The 14401-nt window shown below is 41.6% G+C and overlaps 1 protein-coding gene across 1 annotated transcript in view; it reads right to left on the minus strand.

Moving 5' to 3' along the window:
- NPNT (nephronectin) overlaps positions 1 to 14401 on the minus strand; it is a 52579-nt gene that overhangs the window by 12414 nt on the left and 25764 nt on the right. The window contains exons 6-10 of the mRNA XM_075709519.1: positions 13807 to 13926; positions 12867 to 12986; positions 7538 to 7672; positions 6195 to 6317; positions 3700 to 4098 (exon numbers count right to left, since the gene is read on the minus strand). Coding sequence (XP_075565634.1) covers positions 3700 to 4098; positions 6195 to 6317; positions 7538 to 7672; positions 12867 to 12986; positions 13807 to 13926 — 897 coding nt within the window. The remainder of the gene's footprint in view (positions 1 to 3699; positions 4099 to 6194; positions 6318 to 7537; positions 7673 to 12866; positions 12987 to 13806; positions 13927 to 14401) is intronic.

Consider the following 14401-nt stretch of genomic DNA (forward strand, 5'->3'; position numbering starts at 1 on the left):
CAGCCCAATCCACCAGTATGTTTGCATGATTTGGTCTCGTGCACTAGGACATCTATCAGTGTACAGAGCAGCAACTACGCATTTGCCATGGATTGCCTAACAGAAGTACCACCTATATCAGATGGCTAAGCAAAACAGCATTTACTGTCACGCTGCTTTGTCGAAGTCTGGCTAAGGCTTCAGAGCCTGAAGAGGGAAAAAAGGAAGGAAAAAGTCCATGCATCACAAGGTAACCTAGCGTAAAAACACAACTTTAAATATTGAGGTCTTCAGCAGATGCTAAGTGCTAGAAGATCAGAATTGCCAGTGACTGCTGCCTACAGTGCCCTCTGTGCTGGGTTTTGCCCATCCTTGTGTTATAAAACACTACCTTTTTGTGACTCTTTGGGATACAACAGCCCTTGGCAACACACAAGGAAACAGCCATCTAAGAAGACACCGTAACTCTTCTGAAGACTTTACAAAACTGAAGTCCTACTTCATGATCTGAGTGGATCCTCCTCTGTTTTCTGAGACCATGGGTGTTACAAGATGACCAAACTGCTGCCTGCATTCTCCCATTGGAAACAAAGGCGGCAAGAGTGAGGCTTTCTCTTCTCTTTTCAGGCAGGCATACAGGGACCGCAGTGCAAATTCATTTTTGAGCTTCTTTGCTGCCTCAACTGGAGAAGCAGATGACATGGGGAAATAAACCTAGAGGCTCAGTATAAGCCAAATGAAATTAGCTCATATCCACAACCCAGGAATACCGCAAAGATGTCTGATGTAGGTGAGATTAAAACAGCAACAGTTTTAAAGAAGCTGAAGGAATTAGCTGAAAAAGCCCCTTCCCTGAGGAAATAGAGAGGCAAATGAAAAATCAACAAATGTTTTTGGAGGGGGAAGGTTGGCACATCCACATGGCAGATAAGAAGCGTGTCAGAGGTTAGCTAAATGTTACTAGTTATTTCAGTTTAAAATTCTGTATTGTCTTAACAATGTGGTTGTTAACATTGTGTTTGGCTGTGAGGAATGCTTTTCGAGAGGCCCTAGCTTACGCTTGGTGGAAGCGCTGCTGTCCCGAGCTTGCGGTGCCTCATGCAGAGCAGCTGCAGCCTAACAGAGTCAGGCACTGCTCTCCCACGGGCCTGGAGCAGGGGCAGGGCTGGCCTGCAGCACACCAGCAGGAACCTGAAGCTTAATCCACCCGGCAAATGCCATCTGTAAGCTAACATGAAAGGCATTTGAGCTAATGCACTTGATCTTGCATTTGCCACTGGCCAAGAGCACACACGCAGCCAGTTCTGCAGCCCAGCCAATGCCCAGGAACTCAGCGCCTGGCAGTAACGCTCCCATGTTGCTGAACCCCTGGTGTGATGACATTTGGGGATGACTGAGTATCTCAGTATTATCCTCAGAAGTGCAGGTCTCAGAGCAGGCGAGGACAAGCTGTGTCATGCCCTGCACATCCCATTGTAGTAAAGTATGTGCCTGTAACTTTTCTACCCGCTTTTCTAGGTGTCCCACATGAGGAACTCAAACTTCTCCCGTTCCCCACAAACTCCTACAGTAACAGGATTCAATAAGTAAAGTAACACCTTTCCTTGACAAGGTAGCGCATTCTTCTGCTAGAGAACTGTTTTGCACCCGACTGTAGTTTTCAAATCCTAAACAAATGCTTTTGTGCACTCACTAAATAAATGCCTCTGGACAGAGAGAAGGTGGGAGGGGACACCAGTGACCACTACCTAGATGATACTTTCAAAGTAGTCGTGAAAGAAAGACAGAAAGAAAAGAGATGATACCAGCTTCGTTAAGGATTACGCTACGAGCACCATGCAAATTCCTACCATCTAGAGCACACGTGGAGTGTCTGCCTTCAGTCACACAGTTATGTCACACACATATGTATATCCAGTATATCTTTAGCAGGGGATAGAAGAAGAAATAATATGAGATTAAAGACATATCTATTGACTTGATCTGAGGAGGTATCTGTCCCTGTATTACCTACTGAAGCCAGTAACAGTTGCTGGTGCTTGACCTGTTGGAAATCTGCTGTATGGTGCACTGAAGCCTTTGAAGCTATGCAGGTATATCACAAACCTCAAAGGGTGGCAGCTGACCTAAATAGTTGATAAACACTTACTTAGCAGAGATCAACTTTTCCTGTGTTTGTTGTACGTACCATAATGTAAGCTTACAGTCAGAAAACCAACTTAAACACTTTCACTTTCCTGCTTTCCAAACCCCTATATCTGAAGCATACTTATTGAAAGCATTAGCTTCAAAATCGAGCCTCCAGGGACAATACAGAAAGACTAATTGTAGATAATAAGCTTTATACAGATGATTGTGATGACTTCATGAAAATAGCTGAAAACTATCCCTCTGCTTTAGAATTCCAGACAACACGGACAGCCTGGGAAACACAATGCTAGAGTCTAGAAAAATTTCCACAGAATTCTATATTTTTAACTATTGGTTCCCATTATATTAACTTTTGGGAGTCTTTACTATATTTCGTTTTAGAATTTTACACCAAAATGTTTTTATATTTTAATTGAATATAGATTGTTTAAAAAATAACCTTGAAAAAGCCAAAAGCACACTCCTCTGAGTAGTGGCAGGATTTATCTTCCCAAATTCTAAGTCAGCTTTTGTCTCCATTTTAAATTTACCACACTGTCTACAGCAGATAAAACGTCAACAGGGAAAACAAACAGGTTTTTACACGGAACAAAATATTTCACTATGTAATGACCTAAGAGAACACAGCCCAAGAAGTTACCACACAGATGCCAAAGCAACCGGAAAAAACCTCCCATGTTGCTTGTACACCTGCTCCAAGACAGCAAACTTTTCCTCCTACTACATTGCTTCAGCAGCTTTATTGTACATCAGGCTGAAGGAGAAGGGCTGATCCAGCACACCCTCCACGTATCTAAAATTAGCAGCAGAACTGAAGATGAAATCGGGTGTTGAGTATTTCTTGGCAGATATGTATAACTCTGCATGTGCCAGTAATGTCTTCTGTGGTATGCACTAAAGCTGGCGTAGAAATGGTGCTGTAGCTTTCAGAGAAGCTCTTAAAATGACATATGTTCGTGCTATGAGAATCTTTACTATCTTCAGCTTTTCATGTATCAATTTTCATAGCTGCAGTCATAAAATTAGCCTCTCTGTTATTTTTATGCAATTTTGCCATTGCTTAGTCATAAACATCCAGGACTATTTGATTTCACACAATAAGGTGACATTAACAGTCTTTAGGTCATCAGACATGGTCCCATTTCTTACCATTCTTAAAGCTAAGGAAATACGCTGTCTAAGAGTGACACTCAACTCCCTGAATTTGAATCCATTAACTATTTATGTTATGTTGCATTTCAGTGTTTTTCAATAAAATGTCTTTCACTCTCCAAAACTTTCCTCTGAAGGCATAATTAAGTTAAGCACTTACACAGGACAATATACTCACAAATAATTTCAGGAAGAAGAATTGAAATTTTTGGTTGAATTGATCCAGAACTTCCTCCCCACATTTTTGTTAAGTCATAAAATCAATTATTTGTGCAGCTTTACCATATGAACACTTTCAGTTTCATGTCTTTGTTCTCACTGATAAAGTGTTCCAAAGAACCCAAACAGTACAGCACATGCTTTCACCTCACTGCATCTACAATTCTGATAAATCAAACGATATGTAAAATTACTTACTGAACACATCTCCTCGAGGTTTCTGAGGATCTATCTGGATCCTGTTGTCATCTGTAATTCCTTGGGAAGATGTAGTTTCAACAGGAATATGTGAAGGCTCTTCAGTTGTTATCAGAGGAGTTCTTTGTGGTGGTAGTGTAGGTCTTAACGTTGTAGCTTGAGGTGGGGGTGGAGGTGGAGGTCTCGTCACTGGCTTTGTTACTGGCCTTGTTGTCACTGGCACATACCTAGTGGTTGGCTTTGGTGTCAGTCGAGTTGTTGGCCTGGGTGTAGGATGAGTCGTTGGCCCAGGTGTAGGTCGAGTTGTTGGCCTGGGTGTAGGATGAGTCGTTGGCCCGGGTGTAGGCCGAGTTGTTGGCCTGGGTGTAGGACGAGTTGTTGGCCTGGTCACCGGCCTTTCTGTAACAATAGCAAGTACATATGGTGGTCTGAGGGGTTGCCTTGTGCCTTCAACATCAGGAATCCTATTGGTTATACCACTGCCTCCCTTAGGGAGCATGCTGTTGCCCTTGAATATATGATAGGGACCAGGTGGTTCAATCATAACATTAAGAATAACTGCAAAGAGAATCAAAATGGGACCAAAATGGATATCTGAGTCTCTCGCTCCAGAAACTTAAGAATATATTTCATGATGACACGGAGAGTCTTTGCTGAAGTAATTTCTCTTCTTTTGAATGTTTCCACTAATTAGAAACATACTTTAGCATCAGCACTGCTAAATTATCACATCCCTTTAAATACTACTTCTCATTGCAGCAGTTTAGAGATGATTTAGAATGACTGAAGACCAAGAGACTTTCATCCCCACCTCCTCCCAAGCATCAACACTCTTTCAGAGGTGGTAAAACGTACCCAAAACCACTGTTAGTAAAAAAGCATGGACACGAAGATGTGTGTTAAGCAGCCCTCTAAACTGGACCAGTTTGTATTCAGGAGTGGAGGTGAGTTTAGTAAGACTCCGATGTTACAACGATTTTGGTCATGGATGGCCAGATACCTTTAGCTTAAGAACGTTATCTTACAGACCTCTCCACTTTTTCTAAACTTTTCTCCTTGTCAACAAGCATTAATCATTTTACAGAGATTGAACCTAAGCCAACAGCCTTCATTTAGATCTTTACCTTTGCTAAACACCAGGAAACTAAGTAAATGGCATTTTTTCAGCCTCCACAAAAAGGAGAAGGTGAACTGAGTACCACCTACACCACAGTGACAGTGCCTACAGTACCATCTCCCCCAATATTTCAAAAAGGGCAGACAACAAATTTTAACTTGGTTTCGCAGGGGGAGTTTCTGTGGACGTGAAATGCAAGAACATCTGTTTTGTTATTTATAATTTTCTATTTGTTAATAAGCCTTTTATATCTCAGTGGAGGTCTTAAAAGCCCCAACAGGAACTCTAGTCACATATTTTGTGTACAAGTGTTTCAAGTATAACACACAGTTAAAATGAAGAACTACTATTTGTTAAACAATTAATTGTTTGATGATAGCAGGTAAAAAGGTTTTCTCACAGGAGATCTTAAAAGCCCCAGTAAGAACTCTAGTCACCTATTTTGTGTACAAGTATTTCAAGTATAACACGAATGGAGTTAAAATGAAGAACTACTGTTTGTTAAACAATTAATTGTTTGATGATTGCAGGTAAAAAGGTTTTCTCTTGGCCACCTGTTTATTACTGTTCTTTTGAATACCCTGCGTTTTTTACATTATGGTATATAAAAATATAAAATGCACCTTAGGACTACGTCCCAGTAACACATGTGAAGTTCATCCACATATAATTGCAAGCACTCAGGTTGTGAAAGATCACCTTAGCCAGATCACATTAGCATGACAGCTACAGCGAAAGGAAACAAGTCCACAATGGTACTGCTCTTTAAAGAGATCAGCGAGTCACCAAAGACCAGAACCCATGTATGAACACAGGATCCTCAAAAAGATTCAGCAGATGTCATAGAGCTGCACAGTCCTGAGGGATGTCAAATGTGGGGGAGCTCCAGTGGCCTATTCTGTACTAAGGGGGACAGGTGCTTCTCCCAAGAGAGGTGAGGAAGGGAATTCTCCAACACAGAATTCTTCCAGAGAAATCTTCCCTCTCGGCTCTGCTCACGTCTAGGGAGCAGTGGGGAGTGGATGGGGTGAGCTGCTGAAATGGACCAGTGGCAGAGTGTACATAATAACAGGGTATGAGTAATATGTACTGTTTGACCAGACCTACCCTGCTTACTCAGTTGTTCTCATCCTAAAGCAATCTGTAGAATGAAGCTGTGAACAGGGAGAGGTGAATTTCTTTCTAATTATGAAAAGGTCTCAGGGAAAGGTATTTTTACCAAGGCATGCTAAGACTCAGAAAACTCTGACTCCCTGTCCTCTTACTAAGTATTAAAAATAGTTAAGAGAAACTGAGCCTGATAGTGCTGTATCTCAAAATTTACAACATGGGACACATTTACTTTCAGAATTCCTTTTTTACAAGGAGCATTACATACGTATGCAGTTTGTTCCATTCTCTCTGTACCCTTCTTTACACTTGCATTTGTAGGATCCTGGTGTATTGTAACATCGTGAAAAACTACCACACTGATGGTGGCCAAGGGAACATTCATCTATATCTGCAACAGAAAGTTACATTAAAAAATCATTTACGTCAAAGAAACTTGACTTAATGCTTATCCCTGCAAAAACACAAACAGTAGTATGGTCATTAGGAAAATACTATTAATTTTGAAAAATTTAATAAAACTGAATTGCCAGTGGGAAGATAAGGCAGTCACAAATCAGCGTGGTGATACAAACATCAGGGTAAAAGGGACTATTGTGCAACTTGGATATTGCTCATCTTATATATACACCTTAGCATCAGCTTTGATGATGTGCTGTATGTAGATTGCAGTTGAGATCATGAAGATCACAATTTAATAACCACTTCTTAAAGGTGACATAATAAGAAAAGAAAAATTGCATGTAGGATATGCATGTTCTTAATCACACAGGTATTAAACTGTTTTTTCATAAAATGCTTCCTCTATTATATATCTGTATAGATGTTTCTACATCAAGTAGAAAACGCTTCAAACATCTTATATGGCATTTCCATATTTGTTGTTAGTGATGCAAGCAAAAATCTCCAAATTCCAGTGCTCTGCAGAGAGATTTATCTCCAAACATATACTTAAACAAACATAAAGCAATGCCTCATTATCTCCACATGATCCTGTTTTCAGTGAAAGGATCATAACCAGTTGAGGCCCTGGGAAACTAAGACTGGGACCTGGAAACATCTTTGTTGAAGGGCATACACCAGCTGCATTCCAGTCTCACGTCCAGACAAAGACAGGTTATTTCTCAGCCCCTGCCTTTTCCCAACCTGTCTTAGGGGAAGAAGGAAAGTTGGGCAGCCTGGATTGGAAGGAGCTGGGGTGTGCTCTAGCCACATTTCCTTATCTAGGATCTTGGGGCATGCTACAGAGCACACCCGCTTACAGCTCAGACATAGCCTAAGCTCATATGCTGCTCCAGACCTGCAACTGCCTGCGCACAGCGAAACCTGTGGGGACAAAAACTTTGGGAAGGAATTCCTGGGGTCATCAGCTCTGCTCTCCCACTAGCTTCCACAGGAGAACCAGTTATAAGAATGGGGGCCAAATATATGCTTTCTTTTTCACAGCCTATTTCTATAATCCACTCTTTCCTAAAATACAGATGCAGTGCAACCCAAACCAACTGCTTCAACATTTCAGCCATAATAAGCAAACATTCCTCTTTAAACCATTAATTTCAGTTTAGATTATGCAGCTCTATCACATGCACATAAGAAATAAGTTGTTATTACCATGGCATTGGTATTTGCCTCCGATGTACATTAGATCAAAGCCTTTATGACACCTGCAAATGTAGCTTCCAAAAGTATTGACGCAGTGCCTAAATCGTGGACAGATAACTCTCCCAGTAGCACATTCATCAATATCTGTGGAAACAAAGGAACCATATTATTCTTAATAGCTGTTAAAATACAATCTATACTATCTAAATTAAACTGGTTTCACATAATGAAAAACTAAAGAAGAATAGCCAAAGTATTTTTGATAAGGTCCTTTCAGCTACAAGCTGGTCAGCCAGCAATAACACCCGAGCGCTTCTTCTGGTTGTGCCATCTCAGTTCAGCTCTTGGTCACATGCCCAAATTTTTATGCCTCCTGTGCCAGAAGCCTTTATAAATACTGTGAGTGACAAGAGATGCACTGGGATAACAAGCATCGCTACTGAATTTGGAATGCTTGCTCTATGCTCTTGCCATCCTGGTACCCTTCCCCTTGGAGAGGAGACATTCTCTAATGCCCCACAGAACGCACGACAGCTTCTTCAAGGCCTCAAAACACTCATCCTTAGAACTGTAATGGTATTCGTCTGAAGAAAACCTCTTTCATGTTATTTGTATAACTTACTTTTGTCCTACTAAGCCCTGCCTGGTTATAAAGACAGCACCTGGATCTACAGACAAAGAATGATAATAAAAACTACCCCAGTAATTCTTTTTCTGAAACACACCTGACATATTGTTCCCATAGCACAGGTCATACGTGCACATTCAAAGTACATCACCCTGCAGTAGGAAGTGGTTTGGTTTTTTTAAAAATTTCAGATGTCCCTAATCTATGACCTGCCCGTTGAGCCTATCAGGAAATCTTCATCTGTTCAGGACTTGCTCTGAACAAAGAGTGTTCAAGCTAATGCCAGAGGTGCAGTATTTCTGGGTCTCCTACCAGTTAGTTACCACAGGCCAAATGCTTTTTGAGTACGTGCTCCTTGCAACCTCTTACCCTGCAGTGCCTCCGCTGTAGCTGACCCCTCTTTCACAGAGAGGTTGGCTACCTAAGTGACCTTAAACTATCTCTGAGGTTCTGAGATACACAGCTCCCATGTGCCCTGCCAGGGGCTGCCAGCAGGACCTGAAGCAGTGCTTCAGCAAGCAACCTACAGGCCAGGACAGAGGAGTGGGATGACACGGATGATGCTCAGCAAATGTCTGATGCCCCTCATCTCCCAGAAGATGTTGTTCTTCACGCTGACCTACAAGCCAGGCAGAGGCCCAGGGAGCAGGCAATGCTCACCCAGCACTGCTTTCACTGTCTGGGAAACTCTCAGATGAGGTCAGGCTGATACACAGAAGCTGCTTGCACTACCACTCACTTTGTAGCCCTTGGAAACTGAGCTGAAGCCTGCTGAGTGCTTGAACCCTAATTCTTCACTGAGGTGGAGGCCTGCCATGCGCAGCAGCCTCTGATGCACGCCACTCCTGGCATTTTTTGCTGATCTACAGAGCACAGTTCAAGCCTTTGCTCTGCAGCTCTATCAGGAAAGCAACATTTTGCTCTCCACGCAATTCTTTCCCCAAAAGGAGCACTTCAGCTGCAGGTGTCAAGAGTGCAAAACAAAGCCGAGTGATTGATGTCCTCCTAGCTTGTGAAAGAGGCGTGAACAAGGCAGACAGAAGCCTGAGCTTCTTGCACAGCACAGGAAAAATATTACCACAAAACTGCTGGTTAGCTAGGGCAGCTACCTGAGGCAGGGGAGATGTAGCTTCGAATTCTCCAAGCTGTGTTTCCCGCAGCCAAAAGAAGTGACCTCAAGCCATGAATCACTGCCTAGACAGGCTGTCCCAGTAGCTCCTGCTGGCACTGTCCCACTCCGCATGAAGAATTACTGAGGACAGCAAGGATTCAACCCCTGAGCTCCCTCCCACACTCTGGCCCATCAGACTGCTCTGACACAGCAGCTTTCCTTTCCTCTCAGTCAGGAGCGCTCCTGCAATGCTGCGGTAAAGGCCTGAACAAGGAAGAAAACAAGGCCAATACTGAGGACCTCTCCACGTGCCTGAATCTCCTCATAAATCTGCCTCTTGGTTTGAATCTGTTATTAAAGTTTTAGGATTTCAGTACGTTATTAACAGTTTTATAAATTCTACTGGGTCCCTTACTGTTATTTAATTGACAAGCCACAATCTTCTGCCTTTATTAAAATATTACTTCAAGGCTGCAAATTTCAGACTCTTGATTACTATGAGTTAGTTGGGGTTCTTTGTTGTTGTTTTTATCTTTACACCACAACTTCAAAAAGCAATTCAGTAAGAAGAAAATTAGCCACTGAATATACCTCATCATGGCATGGATTATATTCTTTGAAACCTAATGGAGCTTGTCCTGCCTTTCCCTCTCTACATATTCATGTTTTTGCAAATTCCCATAAGGCAAGAAGTATGTTAGATGATGAGAGCACTGTAGTGGCATTGTTTAATTTTCTAGGTAGTTAAACATCCTAAAGATACAGGACTGAACTGCTAATCAATACACTCTTGAAAACTGACACAAAAGTAATGGAAAAAAGTTAACAGTCTACTGCTTGCATTTAATACCAGAGGTGGGTGGATGCTTGTTATTGGTGGAAAAACACTTCTTGATCATTAGCCAGAAGCTGATATGCAAGTGCTTATGATTAGTTTCCTGCAGTTCTCAAACAGTACCGTGACTGTGGCTTCTTTCAAGTCCGTGGACCCATGCCAGTTCACACCTGGGCACAAATGGTGTAAGGCTGTTTCCCTTTGCCTGCTGCAACGTGCTGTGGCTCATGCCTGCTTCCTATGAAAACCACGGCATGAAGGGGCGATTTGTATTCGGATCTCAGCCTGGTCTGCCATGGAGGTGCATGCCCAGACTTAGCGCCAGGGAGCCGCTCCGAAGGCACATAATACAGACAGCACCTAATGCGTGCTGTGGTCAGTGTTCAACAGAGAAGCAGAATTACAAAGTCTTGCCTCTCTCTTGCTCTGCGTATGACCATATTGCCAACTCAAGCACTAAACAACTATGAGATTGATTTAAAAACAGTTTTTAAGTTTACAAGGTCCTATTTTCAAGTTTCTATACAAAACCAAAACAACTAGAAAGAATTTATTTTACAGTGAAAATAATTAGTCAGTCCTCAAATAATTTCAGACCTTCTGAAGCTGAAATATATATACTGCTAATTTCATTAAATGAAAATCCCAATCCAAAAAGCTGGCAATACTGATTGATTTATTGATTCAAGAGTCATTAATCAATTAATTAGTCTATTAATCTGTATTTTCACTGAACACTTGGCTGAATTCTTTTTCAATTCATTGTTATTTAGTTTATATGATTTACCTTTATAGCCAAATTGTTTGGTGGCTCTATACTGATTATCTGGAAGGAACGTTTTAACAAGAGAATGATCAGCATGGGTTAAACTAAGAATAGAACAATGCCTAGAGGAATTTCCACCTGTGCTAAAAATAAGCACTACATTCCCAGCTCTCTTTCAAACTCTCCTCAAACAAGGATTTCATGAGCCGCAGCCAATGCACGCTTCAGGTTTTTTTACCGTCATCTACACTTCTATTTGTACTGCAGCAATATCCAGACCCTTGCCAGAGCTGACAATCTCCCCAACAGTGATGGGCTTGTACACATGTGAGGAAAAGGCACAGTCCTAACCCCAAATAGCTTCAATTCTTGGAGGTGTTTACTGGTTTTAGTACAACTCAAACTTGATAGAGAAAAAACACAAAAAGGGCGCACGTCACAACTACTTCTTACCAAAAAAGGGGAGTAGATCATGTTATGACCCGTGAAGGACAAAGATCTCTTGCTGTGACTACTTTCTCTGTGTTGTACAAAGCTGCTCTGAAATACTTGTGGAAAATTTTAAAAATAGGTTATTGATACCAATCTGAATGATGCACACCCAACTGAAATGCGGGTACATAGTTCTTCACCTCTCTGGGAAAAAGGTGGGGTTTCGAAAATTACACTGAAGAACTGAAAGTGCTTCATATAACTGATTTGAGTGCTAGTCTTCGGCATGAAAAATGCAGTTTGTTTATTTCAAAGTATGAAGTTTGCCTGAATATAAAAATGCACATAAAGTCTTGTAATCTTATAAAATAAAAATCTTGCAAGTATTTTTCTAGCAAATTTCTGTACTTGGTATAACCTCCTTGAATTGGTACTTAAAATCACTCGTCTCACTATGGCACGGCACAAGTCTCCTCCAAAGATCTCTGTCTGCCATAATGTACACAGTGTGATTAATCACAATTCAATCCCTTCAGCATGTGACAACGGTGGGGTTTTTTCACCTGTTCTACCCATTCTTTTGCATAGATAGACATGCCAATCATGCACTTCAGAAAGCCTCCGACTTAGAGCTCAGCCTGCTCCTCACATCAGAGGATCTAGAATCTGTCCCTTGCTCTGCCAACAAATTCTTGGTCAGCATGGGTCACCCACTTGGCAAACCACCTCCCCCGTGGACAGCCATGATACCCAAATGGATAATTAGGGCATCCACATTCTCTTACATTCTTTCACTCTAAGTGTTGTTACTGGTCATGGAACTGCAGCACTGCATAGGATATAAATAATAAAATCACTGGAGCATCATATCCACTCAGGATGTATAGTTAATGACTAATGAAATCACATGTCACACTGTTCTTCAGACCACAGTAGAGTGTGGCACAATACAGCCTGATTAACCATAAGCACCTTTTCCACATTCACGAACGTGGGAACAAAACATTTCACTTTTACACAGTCTGAATTCCTGAGTTTATTTTAACCTGGAGTTTTCACAGTACGGAAGACAGACAGTCGCTTCAATCCCATTAATATTGGGAGCATGCACACACCTTCACCTTGTCCCAGTATAATCTCAATAATTTGCACAAATTAGCCCTCTACTCCCTGAGACTAGGCACCATCTTGTTGGGTAAGAGGGAGAGCTGACCTCCCCATTCTTTTTTTTATGCTGGCAGGTATTTTGGAGTCTCTGTTAGCAATAGTTTAAAATGACCCAGTAACAGGAGTGGTAAGGGCTGAGGGCTTGGATGCCAAGCAGCCTGTGCAAGTTTTAAGCAGGCAATGAAACTTGCAGGACTGGAGGAAAACACTGGCAATCTCTGACACATACAACCTGAGAGCACCTGAGCAACATGCCTATCCCAATTCTCATCAGTAACGTCTTTAAACTGCATGTATGATGGATTCTAAATACATCTGATAAACTCTCTTGAACGGGGTTCAGTGTAAGGATAAAAACATTTTGGAGAAAAAAAATTAAATCTACATTTGATCACCTACCTATGCAAGTCCTTCCATCAGGCCCTAGCTGCAGTCCTGGAGAAGGACAACGGCAGCGTACTTCCCCTTTCAGTACATCACAGCCATATTGACAGTTTGCCATCGAGCAAGTAAGGGCATCTAGGGAAAAATAATTGAACATATTTAGATAAGGACTCTGATCAGTACCAGAAAATGACTAAAAACGTGGGAGAGTTAAGATGTCATATAATTACGATAGAAGTGGAAAAATGCTTGTTGAATTTGACAGGTATCCATTCAGGCTTTAAAGAGCAAATGCATATGTAGCAGATTTTTTCTTTCCACAAATTGCATCTCTAAGAAAAAAAAAAAAAGAAAACCACCACAATTGTAGCAAGTTGTGTCATGGAATGCAGCCTCCATCAGGAACATAAAGCCCAGTATGTACCATAAACCCTCCTGAACAGTACTGCCATTTTAAAATAGGACCATCTCTAATTAAACATAATTTCTTTCCTCCTTCTCTCTGGCCAGACACTCAAAATACCCACTTTTATGGGGCTAGTAGGAACCTGATCTCCAGAGAGATGACAACACAATTTTATACCAGTCAAACAACCAACATCTGCAGCTTTAATGATTTTACGTTCATAAGGACATAACAGAGCAGAACTGCAGGTGTCTTGCTGCAATGAAAACTGCAAGCACTTGTCCTTGAAGGCCAATTAACGGTGATTTACAGCACTGAAGAATGCTTCTGGGGAAACTTGTAATAAAACTAATAAAATCAAAATATTTGCTCATTTTGTTCAGCCTAATTTCATTAGAAAAAAGCAGCTCATCTTGTGCAACTGCCTAATTTCCAGCACGATTAATATTTTACTTTGGGACTCATCTTCATTTCACACAAGTTTCCCAGGGAAACCCAAGCACGGATCTTGAGGAGTTTGAAAAAAGAAAGCAACAAGCCTTGCCGTACTCGAGCACATTCCATCTGGCATAAGCATGTAGCCATTCAGACAGTAGCACTTGTAGCTGCCGTAGGTATTCATACACCGGTGTTTGCACGGCCGCGGCTTTAGTCCACACTCATTCAGATCTGAAATGAAGGGTACAAGGGAAGGGGGTGGGAAAAGAAAACACACAAAGTATGTGTGAAAAAACTACTAGTTCAAGTTCCTGGAGAAAGAAGGAAAAACATGGCAATTAGCTTTTTATACGCAGTCCAGCTCATAGCGAGTGTCCAGGACATCCTGCATGAAGCACTGTTCACCCCTCCTGCCAAGTGTCATATTTTCTTCTCTTTCACAGATATCCAATATCCTTTCAGGAATTATAGTATTAGCATTAGATTAAGTGCCAACAGAAGTTTCATTAGGGAATGCACAAGCTCAGGCTGCCCACATCTCGCTGCTATTTATGTTGATGCCATGTCCAGGACCAGCCAGAACTCTGGAGGAAGAGGAGGGAGAAAGCAAATATCACTGCTGCAATCACTATCAGTGATTCTGATAGCGATTCAGTGATTCACTATCATGCTTCAAAATTAGTTGCAGGGGAAGGTAGGAAAGCTG

Source organism: Pelecanus crispus, chromosome 4, assembly GCF_030463565.1.
Source record: "Pelecanus crispus isolate bPelCri1 chromosome 4, bPelCri1.pri, whole genome shotgun sequence".
NCBI classification, from domain to species: domain Eukaryota; kingdom Metazoa; phylum Chordata; class Aves; order Pelecaniformes; family Pelecanidae; genus Pelecanus; species Pelecanus crispus.